The 18,369-nt window shown below is 44.9% G+C and overlaps 1 protein-coding gene across 2 annotated transcripts in view; it reads left to right on the plus strand.

Moving 5' to 3' along the window:
- Nucleotides 1-18,369, plus strand: part of vgll4b (vestigial-like family member 4b) — a 148,040-nt gene that overhangs the window by 7,009 nt on the left and 122,662 nt on the right. Inside the window, exon 2 of one of the 2 annotated variants that reach the window (XM_086001767.1) lies at nt 14,047-14,053. The exons of the other annotated variant lie outside the window; for it this stretch is intronic. Within the exon in view, the coding sequence (XP_085857893.1) occupies nt 14,047-14,053 (7 nt within the window). The remainder of the gene's footprint in view (nt 1-14,046; nt 14,054-18,369) is intronic. 2 annotated transcript variants of the gene reach the window in all.

Raw genomic sequence — 18,369 nt, forward strand, 5'->3', positions numbered from 1 at the left:
GTTACAGCTGAGTCTTTGCTTAGGTACACTGGGCTGGTTGTTCTGCTGCCTGGACAGAGATCAGCAAATATCGCTTTTACCTTGTACATCAGACCCAGAAAGAGTGATGCTAAAATGACCTCCTCCACATTGCTCTCTCACATTTATATTATCATCTGCTTTCACTCTCCTGTAGACTGTTGGGTGGCCCATTCAGAATATGGAGCCCAGGCATTTCCAACGCAGGAGAGCGGAGGCAAAGACAACAGGAGCCACATAAAAATGGGATTGGGTGAGCCTAAGCAGTCATGCTGAGGCAGTTCTGTGAGTCAGTATGTTTGCATCATTATGGTGTTGTATACCATGATGTATGCACCTGGGCTCATTGCATTTAGTGAGTCAAAAAAGGACACAGTTCATCTAATGGCAGATGGAAAGATACAACAACCTGGGCCTGCACTGGTTTGGCTGTTTGTGTTCAGGAGTGACATCATTGATGTTGGCAGTCAACAGAACTAAGTTTAAAAATAGGTAAAACTTAGCACAGACTGGGGATTGATTATGTTTCAAGTTATCGATGTAATCTTTTAAATTCCTTCATATCAGTTGATACTAGGAAACTGTTCACAAGCAACTACTGTTATGGTTCATAGTTTTATGTCTCTATCGCTTTAACTTGTGGAGGCAACTGCTCCTATTCCAATTAGCTACTGAAATATGGCAAGGTAACGTTCATCTTTTAGAGTTGTCGGTCAGCCAAGTGAACTATAGCCGTTAAGATCGGCAGGGCATCCATGCCCCTGGCCTTGCTGGGTTCTTCGCCTACCACCCGACTCCTCTGCACCCTTCCTGCCCTGACATCAATATCAAAGTTTGAGTGCGCTAATCAGGCCTACGAAGTGATTAAATCTAATGTATAATTTCTGCTAAAGTTATGTTTTGCATTGTTCTGAGATGTATATGTGTGTCTACATTTTCTTTTGCTTTGTTTTTGTTTTGGGGAAAAGTATTCCTGGATGGAAATGTTGTATGATAACATCAGGGACTAGTTTTGTTTTAATAATACTGTACTTCCTCCAGCTGGTGCTACAACAATTAAGTCATGAAGGCTCTTGAGTGTGACGTGTTTTTTTTGAGGTGCAAGATCTTTTGGTTAGATCATTGATCAGTCACTCGTTACAACTGATAAATTACTCAGAGCATAGCCCAGATTTCTTTAGAATACAGTTACTTTAAAAGGCAGATGTACAATTCTTGATCCATTTGGCTGCTTGCCAGGAAATTGCACACATTATTCTGATTTACATTGTCTTATTCAATAAGATCATTGTCTCCACTTTCATTTAAAACAATTAGCTTTTTTAATATGACAAGAAGCTTCATTTTTTAAGTCTATGGATTTTTAAAATCTAGTAAATGTTGGCACTGGGAGGTTGGGATATGAACACTGGGTGAAGTGTGTATGCACATGTCAAAAGAAACACTTGAGGTTTGTTCAACTACTACCTCTGTCTCTGATGGCCTGTGTGGACTGGGACTAGACAATAACCAATCTGCATATTCACAGATAATGTCACCACGCCCCATTCTTTTACAAAAAAAATTGTAGAATAATGTTTCATCACCTCGCTTCCAAAAGAAAAGTGAATTTTGTATCCTGCGTAGCATAGTTGATATTGTAACAGTCCCTTTTAGTGTCTAGGAGGATGTACTTGCTTTGAAGGTATGCTTGTCCGTAAGAATGAACCTGTGGTACTTGACATTGCACTGCAGTGAGTAAATCTTAACTGAAAAAAACTATGGCTTACCATTATATGAAGTAAGCCCTTTGAAATAAAAACAGAAAATGCTGGAAATACTCAGCAGGTCAGGCAGCATTTGTGGAGATAGAAACAAAGTTAACATTTCAGGTCAATGACCTTTCATCAGAACTGGAAAAAGTTAGAGATGTAACAGGTTTTAAGCAAGTACAGAGGTGGGGAGGAGAGGAAAGAACAAAAGGGAAGGTCTGTGATAGGGTGGAAGGCAGGAGAGATTAAATGATAAAAGGGATGATGGTGCAAGGCAAAAGGGGATAGTAACGGGACAAGTAAAGAAACAAAAGGTGGGTCTACAGCTGCTGTCTGAAAAAATGGGAGCGATGATTACGATCCGAAATTGTTGAACTCAGTGTTGAATCCAGAAGGCTGTAAAGTGCCTAATCAAAAGATGAGGTGCTGTTCCTCGCGCTTCTGTTGAGCTTCATTGGAACAGTGTAGGAGGCCGAGGACAGAGAGGTCAGAGTGGAGGTGGGGCGGAGAATTAAAATGACAGGCGACCAGAAGCCCGGGGTCATGCTTGTGAATTGAACGGAGGTGTTTTGCAAAGCGATCACCCAAGTAAGCCCTTTGATTCACCCAGTGAAGAATTAGCCCCCACTTAGAATAAATATCTGCTAATCTTGTTTTGGTCCTTTTAGTAAGCTCTTTTGTATTTTTTTTTTAATTTTCCAATTCCACAGACAATCAGTAAAGTCATTCTAACTACTAGGTTCATTCAGAAAATCGTGAAGTAGTAGAGTGTTGAGAGCTTTGTCCCACTGCTGGTAATTTAACAACTTATGAAATGCTTTCTGGGATTGTTTCAATTGCTATAAGTTGTTCAAACCTTTTTTTTTGTTGTCTAAACTTCATATCAAGCATTAGATACCATTCTGCTTTTAGTGCAACAGTATAAGTGTGCCTTTATAAGACGTTATCTGTGTTGTGCCAACCATATTTGTCGAAGGTATCTTTGTGTTGTGTCCTCTTGATAATTCTTGGAAAAAAAATGTCATAAGAGCTTTACTCATAAACACTAAAGGAAAAATGTGATCATCACTGGCGGTTAGTCACCTGCAGTGAAATGAGGTGTACAGTTTCCACCCCGAACCATTTAATTCAATTATGCTGCATATATTCTCCACCCGTGATAGAAATGTGTGAGTTTTAGCAACATTAGATGATTCAGGACATTGCCACCTACACAGGCAGAGTCTCTGTCCATTTCTCATTGAACTGAATGAGAGACATTCTACTATAGTTGTCATTGTGAGTTAGCCTACATCTTTTTTTGAATACCTGGTTTGTAAAGAACTTGTGCGATTTTTCTGCAAAGCTCTTGGTAGGTTCACAGGAAGGAGGTTTTATACACGGTTTCATATGTTTACTATGACTATCCCAATGCTCTCATGGCCGGCCTCCCATTTTGCACCTGCTGGAAACTTGAGCTCATCCAAAACTCTGCTGCCTGTATCCTAACTCGCACCAAGTCCCGTTCACCCATCACCCCCCTGTGCTCGCTGCCTGTATCCTAACTCGCACCAAGTCCCGTTCACCCATCACCCCCCTGTGCTCGCTGCCCCGTGTCCTAACTCGCACCAAGTCCCGTTCACCCATCACCCCTGTGCTCGCTGCCTGTATCCTAACTCGCACCAAGTCCCGTTCACCCATCACCCCTGTGCTCGCTGCCTGTATCCTAACTCGCACCAAGTCCCGTTCACCCATCACCCCTGTGCTCACTGCCTGTATCCTAACTCGCACCAAGTCCCGTTCACCATCACCCCTGTGCTCGCTGCCCCGTGTCCTAACTTGCACCAAGTCCCGTTCACCCATCACCCCTGTGCTCGCTGCCCCGTGTCCTAACTCGCACCAAGTCCCGTTCACCCATCACCCCTGTGCTCGCTGACCTACATTGGCTCCCTCGATTTAAAAAAATTAATTAATTAATTAATTTCCATCCTTGTTTTTAAATCCCTCTATGGCCTCGCCGCTCCCTATCTCTGTAACCTTTCCCAGCCCTACAACCCTCTGAGAACTCTGCGCTCCTCCAATTTTGACCTCTTGTGTATCCCCGATTTTCATCGCTCCACCATTGATGGCCGTGCCTTCAGCTGCCGAGGCCCTAAGCTCGGGAATTCCCTTCATAAACCTCTTTCTCCTTTTAAGATGCTGCTTAAAACCAACCTCTTTGACCAAACCTTTGGTCTTCTGTCTTAATATCCCCTTGTGTGGCTATGTGTCATTTTGTGTGATAACGCTCCTGTGAAGAACCTTAGGACGTTTTATTATGTTAAAGGTGCTATATAAATGCAGGTGGTTGTTCTGGTTACAGCTTCTATTTATTAGTTTGGCAGTGTAAGAATAAAACAAAATTTGGCCTGTCTACAGCACAAATTTCAAACAATCCTGTCTTTTTTGGGATGTGTTGTAGTGTGCTGGGTATATGGAGGGGATTAATTACCAGGTGTCTTCAGTTTACAGAATGGATCACATTTCTCAAAGGAGCCCTCCTTTAAACTCTCAAATATATGTTTAAGCAATAGTTTACATTCCCTTCAGTGATGTATACTTGAAAGTATTTAGAAGCATGCAGTGACAGTGTTGCAGAATGTGTGTTTGAAAACAGTCTAACTTTTAATTTTCAAACAACAGCTATTTTAATAAATCTACTTTGTATCTCAATACCTTATCTGGCTTTTTCTATCCTAACTTTATATGTAAAATGCCTAAGATATCTTACAGAATGTCCTTTCAATAAGGAGATTTTAAAGGTGTGAACTATTATAAACAGGTAACCTCTGCAATTTTTACAGGGATACATTAGGGAATTGATAATGATGCATTTTTCTGTTTATTTGTTTAAGTTCATCATTGTCATTAAATAGACGAGGGAACTGTTTCAAGAGATCACAAACATTTTTAAAAATTGCATAATTTGTGAGGTAATTAAAATGTACAAATTTTGTTTCTTTAGTTTAGTGAATATATTGAAATTGCTGTCTGTAATCCTGGTGTATTCCTCTCCTGTTGTCTGTTGGTTAGAAGTTGTAATTTGCTTGTTTCCTTAGAGGTAATGAGAACAGCTGGTTCAACTTCAGCACTCACTTGTGTATAACTTAGCCGGAGCCACTAGTGTTAGTGTGCTTATTTTCTTACTGCCTGCTTTACCGTTAATGCATTTTCCTTATTGAAACTAAGAAGCTGTCCATGATTTATTAATCAAATAAATCTTGGAGTAAATTTAGTTGACCGCAATGGGCTTTATCTTACAAACAGTAGGTCTTTGTAATATTTTGAATGGCCGAACACTGTGTGGCGGTCTTTTACCATTGTCATATCCTGGGAACAGTGGGTTCCACACCATACCCCTACAGTCCACGTGATGCTTAGCTGAATACTTGAATTCTACAATGTATTCACAATATGAGTAATATATATCTGTAAAAGGTAGGGGGAATTTATAGTTTTGGTTTGGTTCTGTTTCTGATTTGGAGCAGGAGTAGGCCATTCGGCCCCTCAAGCCTGCTCCGCCATTCAAGAAGATCATGGCTGATCTGATCTTGGCCTCAACTCCACTTTTCTGCCTGTTCCCCATAACCCTGGACTCTCCTGTAGTTCAAAATCCTGTCTACCTCAGCCTTGAACCACAGGGCCTGGGCCACAGCGAGAAGGTTCTATGGTAAAGTGCCTGCCTGGGCTCTGCTTGGCAACTGCCCAGAGTGCCATGCATAAACCAGGGGCTCAGTATGTCGGGAGCTGTAGGCACAATCCAGCACTCCAATCATTCACCAGAGTGATTTCTGAGCAGGCTGCTCCCTGGGATTGTGGCCCTCAATCAAAATATTAGTGAACAACGTGGAGGAAGAGATTTCTCTGAATGATCTGAGCAAACAGAAGAGGTGAAAATATTAGACACATTGGGGTCAATGTTCCCTCTTTTTTTGGGGGGGTGCTGCGCAGCCACTTTAATGGCTTTAGGCAAATGTGTTTTTCTTTTTCTGCATTGTGTATCTTCCTTCAACCAGCATGATTTGGTGGATCAACCAATGCTGCCCTGGAACCAGATGGTATGGATGTATGTGAGCAAGGTACATCAACTCTCCCACCTAGGTTTATTTTCCTGCATTCTGTCTGTAGATAGCTACGATTGAAATTGGGTGTATGTGCCATGGTGATCTGTGGCTCTGACCTAACTCTCTCCCATCATTCTGTCTGCAAAGCACCCTGTTTGTGGGCTACTCCCAAGAAACCCTTTTTTTAAAAAAAGACAAACAAAACTACTTTTTAGCTCATCTCTTATCAATTTTCTCCGCTCCTCTGACTTTCTCAGGCCCTGAAGGCATTAACTTCTACGTGGGGTATGATTTCACAGGCACCAGTCAGCTGTTAGTATTTTGTCCATGTAGTCATTATGTGTATTTTTTGTCAGTGAGTGTTGGTGTGCTATTCAACCAAGGTGGGGGGGGGGCATCATGGCCAAATCTGTTCCTGTCTGTTACCTTTTTTTCTTATCTCGACTGTTGTTAGCAGATAAGGATTTCAAACTTTAACCCATGACCACAGTGTTGTTGGTAACCGCTCTATTTCAATTAAGTACAGGTTTAATTCTCTACCTCTGTGAGCAGATATAGTGATACTGTACTGATACCACATCGCTTCAATTTGTGTACTGACCTAATGTATCCGGTCAATTCACATACTGATAATGTATCTGATCAATTCATGTACTGATACCGCATCACTTCCAATCATGTACTGATATAACGGCACACTTCTGTTACTGTATCGATTATACCACATCTTTTCCATTGTAGAAAAGAATTTGGATCACTTTAATACTACATATTCTTCTGTTTTACAATTTTTTCTGGAATATTCCCAAAAAACGGGCTTTATTTAATACATTTTACTTTGGATAGGATTATTTTAAATAAACTTGAATAATATGTTGTCCATTTGTAATCTGCTCTGGGCAGGAGTTCAGAAGCTTAGTTATAATTTGCCTCGTGTGATGACTGTAGATTGTAAAGAAACAAAATAAATAGTGCATCTTATAGGACAGAATTGTCTTCTAGACATTACTCATTTAAAATTCCAGGTGAGTAATGAGTGGGCACAAAAATCTCTTGCACTGTTTTAACTCAGTCAGGACACCTACATTTCTCCCATTTCCTGTGCCTCACTGTAAGTTCCATAAAGGTAGGAAATCATGTTAGTTTTATGATCCTGTGTTTGATGTGCTGTTTTTGGAAGGTTTAGGTTGTGGCACTAATTTTCTGATGGGTAGTTGGAAAGACAACAATACTGGCAAGTAAGTCCAGAGATAGTTGAAAAGATACTACTGTGGGGGACTACGGTCTCCCGCGTAAAGAAATAGGCAACACAGCGAGCTACAAGAAATAGGTCTTTACTCCAACTCTCACAATACAGTACTGAATTCGTAAAGCCCGCGAACCTGTGATGACTCACGGATTGGTCACCTGCTGAAACCTGATTGATTGATTGGTTTTCCTTCTCTCAGCAGCAGGCAAGTCTGAACATGCCTTATTCCTCTCAGCTTGCAACTGTCTTGCGGGGGGAGGGGAATACAGCAGTTAAAAGGGGATTATACAGGTTTGTCTACATACACACAGTGTTTCCCCAATGTGGCAACGCCACATACGCCCCCCCAGAATTCTCGTTAACTGTAAAAGTCAGTCTCTGCGGAGGTTTGACCAAGCGGCCGTAGCGGCTGTAGTAGCCATCTGGCGTGTGAGGAGGGCTGTCTGGGAGGTCGGCCGGTTGGTTCATCGGCTGGTCTGGTGGCTGGTCTGCCGGTGGGCTGGCTGGACGGGCTGCTGGCGAAGGTGGGGCGGCAGCTGGGAAGTAAGGTTCTGGCGTGTCTTGGTCCTCTTGTGGGGCCGCCGCCAACGCGGGAGGCCTGCCCCGCCATGGGGGAAGAGCCGGACGAACCGGGAAGCTGAGGTCCAGGTGCGCCGGTTTGAGGCGGTCTACTGAAATAAGGTCCGGCTTCCCGCCGACGTCGATAAGAAAAGCTTTGTCCCCCGTCTCCAATACTGGAAAGGGGCCGGTGTATGGTGCCTGCAGCGGGCCTCTGTGCGCGTCCCGGCGCACGAAGACGAACTCCGCATGTCGTAAGTCTCGAGGCACGTAGGACGGCTGCGGGCCGTGTTGCGAAGTGGGCACTGGACGGAATTGCTGGGCCGCGTCCTGGTGCAGGGAAAGCTGTCTGGCGGCCGACCACAGCTCCGTTGTCAGGGGGAGGAAGTCGCCTGGTACTTTGAGCGGTTGGCCGTAGACCATCTCGGCCGCGGAGGCGTGGAGGTCCTCTTTGGGCGTGGTGCGCAATCCCAGGAGGACCCAGGGTAGTTTGTCGATCCAGCTGGTGTCGGCCAGGCTGGCGCGGAGGGAGGCTTTCAAGGAACGATGAAAGCGCTCGCAGAGCCCGTTGGCCTGCGGGTGGTAGGCTGTTGTCCTGCGCGCGACGTCGGTCGTGGTGGTGGAGGCGAGGGGAATCGCCTCGGGCCATCTGGTGGTGCGGTCGACGATCGTGAGCAGGTGTGTGAAACCGTGCGACGGCGGCAAGGGGCCTACCAGATCGACGTGGACGTGGTCGAAACGCCTCTCGGGCACCGGGAAACACTCCAATGGCGCCTTGGTGTGCTGCTGGACCTTAGCGCGCTGACACACCACGCATGTGTTGGTCCAGTCTCTCACATCCTTGTGGAGTCCAGGCCAGACGAACTTGGCGGACATGAGTTTCTGAGACGCACGCATCCCTGGATGTGAGAGGCCGTGGATGATGTCGAAAACTCACTTGCGCCAGGCGGATGGGACGACCGGCCTAGGCGAGGGGACTGAGACGTCGCACAGGAGGGTTGTGCCTGCTGCGTGGAAGTGGATGTCGGCCAGAGTGAGGCTGGTGGTTGACGTCCTGAGGGCCTGGATCTCCGCGTCGGCGGCCTGGTCTCTCGCCATGCTGGCGTAGTCGACGCCCAGGTGCACTGCGTGGAGCGAGGGTCTTGAGAGGCAGTCAGCCACCAAATTGTCCTTGCCGGCGACGTGGCGGATGTCCGTGGTGAACTCCGAGATGAAGTTGAGTTGGCACGCGGACCAGGGTTCGGTTACTTTGGCCATGGCGAAAGTGAGCGGCTTGTGGTCCACAAATGCAGTGAACGGCCGGCCTTCCAGAAGGAAACGGAAGTGCCGGATTGCCAGGAACAGGGCCAGGAGCTCTCTGTCGAATGTGCTGTAGGCCTGCTCGTTCTTGCGCAGCTGTCGGCTGAAAAATGCCAGTGGCTGCCACGCGCCTTCGGCCCACTGTTGCTGGACGGCGCCGACGGCGTAATCTGAGGCGTCCGTGGTGAGGGCGGTCTTGGCGCCCGGGATGGGGTGGGCCAGTTGTGTGGCGTTGGCCAAGGCGCTTTTGGTCTGCTGGAAGGCTGTCGCCATCTCGCTGGACCAGGTGAGTTGCTCTTTGCCCATTTTGCCCCTGGTGCCTTCGTAGAGGGGGCGCATGAGTGAGGCGGTCTTGGGCACGAAACGGTGATAGAAATTGACCATCCCCAAAAATTCCTGCAGCGCCTTGACCGAGGTGGGCTGGGGAAAGTCCGCCACCGCCTGCACCTTGGAAGGTAGGGGAATGGCTCCCCTTGGCGAGATTCTATGGCCGAGAAAGTCAATTTGAGCTGCTCCGAAGTGGCATTTGGCCGGGTTGACGATTAGCCTGTGTTGGCCGAGGCGCTGGAAAAGAGAGCGCAAATGCGCGATGTGCTCGGCCTTGCTGGTACTAGCCACGAGGATATTGTCCAGATAGACGAACAGGAAGCTCAGGTCCCGTTGGAAGGCCTGTGCGGCGTTCTTGAGCCCGAAGGGCATGCGCAGGAACTTGAACAGTCCGAAGGGGGTGATGACCGCCATCTTCTGGACGTCTGCGTGGTGGACGGGGACCTGATGGTAGCCGCGAATCAGGTCGACCTTGGAAAAGACCGACTTTCCTGCTAGGTGTGCCGAGAAGTCTTGGATGTGCGGAATGGGGTATCTATCGGGCGTCGTTGAGCCGTCTGTAGTCACCGCAGGGGCGCCAGCCACCGCCCGGCTTGGGCACAATGTGGAGGGGGGACGACCAGGGGCTGTTCGAGCGACGGATGATGCCCAGTTTCTCCATCGTGGTGAATTCTTCCTTGGCCACCGCCATCTTGGCTGGGTCCAGGCGTCTGGCTCGGGCGAACACTGGTGGTCCCGTCGTGGCGATGTGGTGCTCGACTGAGAAGGTCGGTTGTGTGAGCCTTGGGAAATCTGCGAGTAGGCGGGCGTAGTCGTCATGCGCCGGGGCGGAGCAGGACCCGACGAGGGCTGGGCTGTTGCTCTGCTGGCAGGCCAGTGAAGCAAAAGTTGCTGCATCGATCAGGCACCTGTCACGGACGTCGACCAGGAGTCCGTGGGCGCAAAGAAAATCGGCGCCCAGCAAGGGATGTGCCACCGAGGCCATCATGAAATCCCACGTAAATCGTTGGCCGTTAAAACAAACCTCGGCCCGTCGCTTTCCGAAAGTAGCGATGGCTGCGCCATTTGCCGCCACGAGGGGTGGGCCGCTGCGGCCTGCCTGGATGTCGAGCTGGGAGGCAGGAATTATGCTGCATTGGGCTCCGGTGTCGCAAAGGAATCTGCGCCCTGAAAGGGAGTCGGTTATGTACAGCAGTTTACCTGCGGTGCCGATGGCCATCGTGGCGGCAGGGGTGCGGTCGAGCGGGCCTAGGCGGCGGCGCGGGGCTGGTGCGTTGGGCCGGGCGGACATCTTGGTTTGATTGAAAGAGCAGGGTGCTCTGCAGCGTTGGGTCTTGTGGCCGAAACGTGCGTGGTAGTAGCATAGTTCTGCGGCCTGGCGTGGCGGCGCGCGCTCGGTGGTGTCGGGGAGCCTCGCGGCTGCACAGCCGAGTTGGGCGACGGCGAAGACTTTGTCCGCGGTGGCTGCCAGTTGTACGCAGTCCGTGATCGGGGACCCTGCGAGGGCAGTCTGTACCTGCTGAGGAAGCAGGCTGAGGAAAAGGGCCCGAAACAAGAAGCACTGCGGTTCCGAGCCCAGGAGCGCAAGCATCCGGCTCATCAACTGGGTCGGGGTAGAGTCGCCGAGGCTTGGTAGTGAGAGAAGCCTGCAGGCCCTCTCCTCACTGGACAGGCCGTAAGCCTGCAGCAAGCGGCCCTTAATGGTTTAGTACTTGCCGGCCTGTGGTGGGTTCCCCAGCAGGTCGAGAATTTCGGCGGCGGTGGAGCTTGCTAGTGCTGAGATTACGTGGAGGTACCTTTCTTCATCTTGAACCCTGCGAAGGGTGAATTGGGCTTCTGTGCGCGAACCAAGCTGGTGCTTGGTGTTCCCAGAAGGTGGGGAGCTTCAAGGACACGGCGCCGGCCGACATCGGGCTGCTGCTGGTTGCCGTCGGGTCGTTGCTGGCCTCTGTAGGGCTGCGTGAGTCGGGGGCTTCGGCCGCCGACATTCGGGGTCACCAATGTGGGGGACTACGGTCTCCCGCGTAAAGAAATAGACAACACAGCGAGCTACAAGAAATAGGTCTTTACTCCAACTCTCACAATACAGTACTGAATTCGTAAAGCCCGCGAACCTGTGATGACTCACGGATTGGTCACCTGCTGAAACCTGATTGGTTTTCCTTCTCTCAGCAGCAGGCAAGTCTGAACATGCCTTATTCCTCTCAGCTTGCAACTGTCTTGCGGGGGGAGGGGAATACAGCAGTTAAAAGGGGATTATACAGGTTTGTCTACATACACACAGTGTTTCCCCAATGTGGCAACGCCACACTACAATGAATAGTCTATAGAACTGGCAGTGACAATTCTGATGCCTTGTGGCTTGGAATATATTGGCATGATTAAACCAAGATGTTGAACATGAATATGCATTTTAGCTTTTAAGTTATGGTTTGATATTTATGTTTAAGTGTGATAACTGGAACATTGATTTATGTTTAAATATTGTAGAAATTGAACATAAATACATTGGCAATGATGTATTTGTGTAATATTTTACTACAGTTGCTTTTGTTGGCTACTGTATCATTTTAATAGAATTTTAAGCTGGTACATTCTGTCACTGCTGCGGTTATTCTCACAATCACTAATAAATGTTGTTACACACCAGTGAAAATAAGATGATATAGAGGTAATATATCACTCACGATCTCGAGCAAACTGAAGTGCTGTTTTTATCTTTGTCCTGGATGACTCTGTTGAGGGGAATTTCATATAAAGTTAAAGGTTTGTGGTCTGTCTGTACACTAATTCTTTAAGACATTGTGGCAATTTGACTGGTGGTCAGTATGACTAAATAGATAGTACTAAACTACTCTGTTTAGATTTAGGATTATTGCTGTCTCTGTTTTGATGAATGTATCTATTTAAAAAAATTAAAAAAAATTGGCCTGCAGTCCGAGTTTCTATTTTTCCTTTTAAGAAAGGAAAAGATTACATTTTAAGCAGAAATTACATTGAATAGTTCCTTTTTAAAATGGTTTTATAATTAAAAAATAATACATACTAAGATTTATAGTCACCTTGGTAGCTTTCCATGGAAGTACAAGTCCCTGGCCTCTGGTTGTATTGAGAGGTTGTGACTATTACCCGTGTTCTCACCATTCTGATCTCTACCTGTAATATGGTGTGCCGCTGAACCATACCCATAATACACTACAATTGTTGCAGAAAATAATTCCTGTTTTATTAAATATTAGAAGAAGTTTGCAAAATAAAATGAGGACAGAAACACTGAATGAAGAATATTTAAAATGAGCATCATTCTGCATCTGATTTTACTGGGTCTGAGATCTCAAGAGGGTTTTGGGGCTGGAGGAGGTTACAGAGATGGGGAGGGGTGAGGCCGTTCCATTTGCAAACGAGGATGAGAATTTTAAAATCGAGGCGTTGCTGCACCTGGACCGGGAGCCAGCGTAGGTCAGCGAGCAGAGGGGTGATGAATGAATGGGACTTGGTGCGGGTTAGGATACGGGCAGCAGAGTTTTGGATGAGTTCAAGTTTATGGAGGGTGGAAGATGGGAGGCCGGCCAGGAGTGTGTTGGAATAGTCGAGTCTAGAGGTAACAAAGGCATGGATGAGGGCTTCAGCAGCAGATGAGCTGAGGTGGGGGCAGAGATGTGCGATGTTGGAGGTAGAAGTAGGTGGTCTTGGTAATGGAGCGGATATGTGGTCTGAAGCACATCTCCGGGTTAAATACAGCACCAAGGCTGCGAACAGTCTGGCTCAGACTCAGACTCCGACAGTTGCCAGGGAGAGGGATGGGTGAATACCACTTTTCAGTTCACACTGATGGGCAGTTCTGGCATTAGAGAACACTCTTGTGCAGCACACACTGAACATATAATGACACTTGAAAACAAGTGTAAAAGAGAGTAACTTCCTTTGTTTTGTTATTCTGTACCTCCCCAACATAATCTCAAAAATTCTGATTAATCGTCACTTAAAATGATAGTTTAATATTACTTCAGCAATAAATTAGCGTATTTTATAATTCACTGTCACAATACTGAATCGCATCTTTAGAAGTCCCATTAACACATTCATGTTGGTGCCGTGAATTTGAGGTACCACTGTTGCTGAATATTGACAGGAGTTTTAATTAAACAGTATTTTGTTGGCTGTTGTTTCTTAGTTCAAACTGGGGACAATGAATTAACAGACAATGAATGGGGGTACTGTTCTGTCTTGGCTCAGAGATTTTGCAGTTTGTGTGACATTCGAGACAATGAACACTAAATCAGTGAGAACTTTTTTCTTTCTTTTGCTTGACGCAGAACTGTGGATATGGCCTTTGGTAAGAACACACATCTATAATTCTTTAGTAGTGAGAGTGGACTTACATTGGGATTTGTATTCAGTGAGGTCAATTGATAAATCAAAGAATTATTCTTAATGGTCCTTACTGTGCTGTATTTTGTTTGTATATTTTGCACGTATGGGGAAAGCATTAATTGTCCTTGTGTAGACTGCTGAAGGTGTTTAATGCCTCTTGTATATTATGGAACCACTTCCAATTGTAATTGTGCTAGTTCCTGTTGTTGCCAAATGCCCTCATTTATACTACTGGTTGGATTCGACAACAATGGCACAACGATCTGTGTGCAAGATTTATGCACATGGATAAAAGTCACAAATGAATGCAGAGTGATCACAAAGTTTCATTTGCAATTTTTCCACTCTTGGCCAGGACCTTCCCCGATGCCAACAGTGACCAGAAAAGCACACTGGTGACCTGTACTGTGCTCAGACTGTCTACAGCCAGAATCAAGATGGTGGACCTAACTCAAGAGCTGCACTTGCGCTTTACTGTCCAAAGACATCCAGAGAAACAATCTCCTATTTACCCTACAGGGTTGGATCCAGCGACCCTGTTGCAGGTTGGGTAAATGGAGGAATTAAATGTTTTCACTTGAAGTTCCCCAATATACTGACGTAACAGACTGACGATAGCTGTAGTATATCACCTACACGGAAGAAACTGATAGTCTTGAGATAGTAATAAAGTTCAGGTTTTTGAGTTAGGACCACAATTAGAATACTAATCCATTTTTAAATGTCAGTGAAATCTTGCATTACAGTTGAATCAAAACTGTTCAGAAGGATGGCCTTTATGACCTCCTTGGTGGAGTAGTAGACCTTCTATAGGCTGCAGTTACACTAGCTGATGCAATCATTCTTTGCAAGTAAAGGCAGCAATGGAAATTCTTTACCCACCCTAGTCAGGGTGGGGATATAAACCTGCACCAGCTTACAAGCTATTTCCTTTTGAACGATGAGCTTGCTATGCGGTAGGTATGTATTACCGAGCAATTGTTTTTGGCATTTTATGTTCGCAGTGCAGATTTTCCCACAGTAAGACTATCATGACAAAATTGTAATTATTTTCATTAAAGTATTGGATTTCAAAGTTTCTGTTCTCCCAGGCATTTGGACAAATCAAACATCCTAACTGATCCTACTTGGCAATCTTTGCATACTCCCAGATGAAGAAAATGAAAAGAATAGTTCTATAAATTGCAAAAGAAAGAAAGTGTGTCTGGGGAAGAGCTTTTCACTTTCTAGTTTGGTTTCCGTTGAGTGGTTTTGGTGATTTGTTGTCTTTGTGATTCAGTCTAGAATGAACATGACTGTCCAATAAAAAAAGTGTTCACCTTTTAAAATGATATGTGCCCATTCACATGAGTGAGGTGAATGTGTGTTTTAAATTTATTTTGTAATTAGTTGAACTTATTACAAATAGTCCTTTTTTTATTTTCTCCATACTGAGATCTGACCAGCTGAATACAAAATCTCATTGCGGAAGACTAATATTGAAGCCATAATATTTACTTAAGAATTGCATATCATTTTACAAAATTCAAGATCATCTAAGTCTGCAATTTAAAAAAAACACAAGCAAATGTAGTAGTAATTTTACACCCAGCAAGAAATCAAGAATGAGATCAATACCAGTTATGTTGTGTTTCATGCTGTTACTTGAAGAGTCCTTTCATCTTCCACCCACCATAAACTTCAGCTCATCCAAAACTCTGCTGCTCATATCCCATTCCACACCAAGTCATGCTTGCCTATCGTGCCTGTCCTTTGTGATCTATATTGGCTCCCAGTCCCTGGAAATGTTGTAACCCAGGAGTTAGTGCTGAGTTCACTTTTTTGTTCTTGGATCATTTGAACTTGAGCATGGGGAGCTCACTCTCGGAATTTGCTGACACACATGAGTGTAGGGGGTTTGGCAAACAGTGAAAATGACAGTAAGAGAGTTCGGAGAGGCAGAGGCAGGTTCGCAGAATGGACAGATAGGCGATTGATGCAATTTAATGTGGGTAAGTGTGAGTTCATCCATTTTGGGAGGAAAAACAAGGAATGGGAGCCTCGCTTCAGTGAAAAGACACAGTTCTCAAAGTGTGAATGAAGATAAATAATGCCATTTACAGTGTTTTGGGTTTTACAAATATGAACAGGGAGAACAAGAGTAAAGAAGTAATAAATATCAATATCAAATGACAAAAGATTGTTTAGGCCACAGTTAGAGCACTGTATGCAGTTTTGGGTACTCTTATTATAAAAAGGGACATTAAAGCCACAGAGAGCGTGTAACATGGATTCACTAGAATGATGCCAGAAATGGGAAAGTATAGTTTACGAGGAGAGACTTGAGATACTGGAATTATTCCACTCTAGGAGACAAGAGTATGAGAAGGTTTAACAGAGGCTTTTAAAATTATGAAGTATTTTGATAGTGAACCAGGAAAGACAATTTCTTCTGTTGGGGAAACAGTGACGAGGGATCATCAACTTAAATTTGTTACTGAAAAAGATTAAGAGAACATTCTTTACACGGAGGGTTGTTGGAGCATGGAGTGCTTTTCTACATGGGATGGTTGAGGCAGAGACCATTGCTTCTTTAAAGACAAATTGGATAAAAACCTGATGCAGATGGAGGTACAAGGCTAGGTGGAGAGAGTGAGGTCGTGGGGTTAGTTTTTGATTACTCTAGCATAGGGCCGGCACATGCATAATGGGCTGAATGACGACCTTCTGTGCTGTAAACTTCAATTGTTGTATGGATGGCATAGTTTGGTCCATGGGGTTCAGTAGCTTATGCAATAATTTCAGTAAAATATAAAATAATTTGAAGTGGTAACTTTGTAGAAGTCTGTAAATGTGAAGCAGTTTTCTCATGACTACTTGTTTAATGATTTAAAAGTAAAACGAGTTCGGATTACATCTTTTTGAAAATGTTTTCCCATTGTGGAACATGTTCAAAACTATAGGTACTGAATAATAAATTCTATCTTTAGGATTCAGACCTTTATGCTGAATTCAGACCTTTTGTACATTCATCCTCTATCTCCTTGAAGGCAGTTGACCGTGTCCTTAGTCATCACAGTTTTAAAGTGTTTACAAATCAAGTAGGAAGGGAAAAAAATTATAATCCTTTAATTTAAGTTGATTGTGCAGAATGTGGCTTCTATATATTTTTTAAAAGCATGGAATCCACTGATTTGTAAACTATTACTTCAGTGCAAACAAAGTAATTAACTTGCTCAGTGTAATGATCAGTCTTAAGCTGCAGTGATTACAATTATTGCAAAAATTCATTTCAGGAAGTGCCAGAGTATTAAATCAAGTAGGTGTGGTCTATTCTCACTTGCCAACTTTGTGGTGAATGTAATCAGGTTTTTGTAACTATGGCAACACTTGTCTATAATGCCTTGCCGAAAGTGTAGAGGTTTTTTTAAAATTCTGTTGGCGTAATGGGTAAATGTAGTGTGTGATGTCGTACTGGCCATGTAGACCAAAAGCCAAAGGTTCCAGGTTTCATAGAATGGTTACAGCACAGAAGGAGGCCCTTTGGCCCGTCGAGCCCATACCGGCTCTCTGCAAGAGCACTTCAGCTAGTCCCACTCCCCTGCTCTTTCCCCGTAGCGCTGCAAATTTTTTCCTTCAGGCACTTATCCAATTTCCTTTTGAAAGCCATGATTGAACCTGCCTCCACCACTCTCTCAGGCAGTGCATTCCTGATCCTAACCACTCGCTGCGTAAAAAAGTTTTTCTTCATGTCGCCTTTGGTTCTTCTGCCAATCACCTTAAATCTCTGTCCTCTGGTTCTCGACACTTTCGCCAATGGGAACATTTTCTCTCTAGCTACTCTGTCTAGACCCCTCATGATTTTGAAGGGTCCAGTCAGTGCTAATCTCAGCCAGAACTCAGCAGTTGGGCTTCTATAACCAGAATTCTCCACACCCCTGGAATAGGGAGGAAAAACATTAGTTGAGGTTCTAGCTCCTGAGTTCGAACTGCTGGAAAGAGCACCCATGGATGTTGAGTAAGGACGTGATCAGGCTTAGCTGTGAAGCCCTCCCCAGTTGAATATTCTGCAACTTACCATTTAGTCTCACACTTAAAGAATAGCCACTTGGGTTAAGTACCTAAGCACAGGATTTTTGGAGCTGTACCCCAGTAAGAATCAGCGCCTTCAGGAAAGGTGGGGAATGAGTGAAGGAGCAAGAAAAATATTGTTTCTTCTCCAACAACAACTTGTATTATATAGCGCCTTTAACGCAGTAAAACATCCCACGGCGCTTCACAGGAGTGTAATCACCAAGCCAAAGAAGGAGACATTAGGATGGGTGACCAAATGCTTGGTCAAAGAGGTAGGTTTTTAAGTAGCGTCTTAAAGGTAAGATGCAGCACTATATATTGTGCATAGATAGGCAATTAAGTACGATTGGTATTTTTGTAATATTCATTGTCCCTTCAGCATCTAGATGTTTTGAGTAGTTTAATATTTCTATATCTGAGTTAACTTTGAATGTTAAATATTACATGAATGGTGTTCTCAAATCATTTAGGCTGTTCCTATGTGGGGCAGGTGATGTGAAATTTCAGGATTTCAAATTAAGATTTCAACACATTTGAACTAAAAAAAAAAAGCATTGGAACATTGCAGGACCTTTATGAGCGGTTCCTACTTGAGGTTTAAATCATCCCTTTTACTTTGCATCGTATTTAAAAAAACAAATGCCAATAAATTAACCAT

The sequence above is a fragment of the Somniosus microcephalus genome, chromosome 11 (genome assembly GCF_052327205.1).
Source record: "Somniosus microcephalus isolate GS21.2 chromosome 11, FLI_Smic_1.0, whole genome shotgun sequence".
Taxonomy (NCBI): Eukaryota; Metazoa; Chordata; class Chondrichthyes; order Squaliformes; family Somniosidae; genus Somniosus; species Somniosus microcephalus.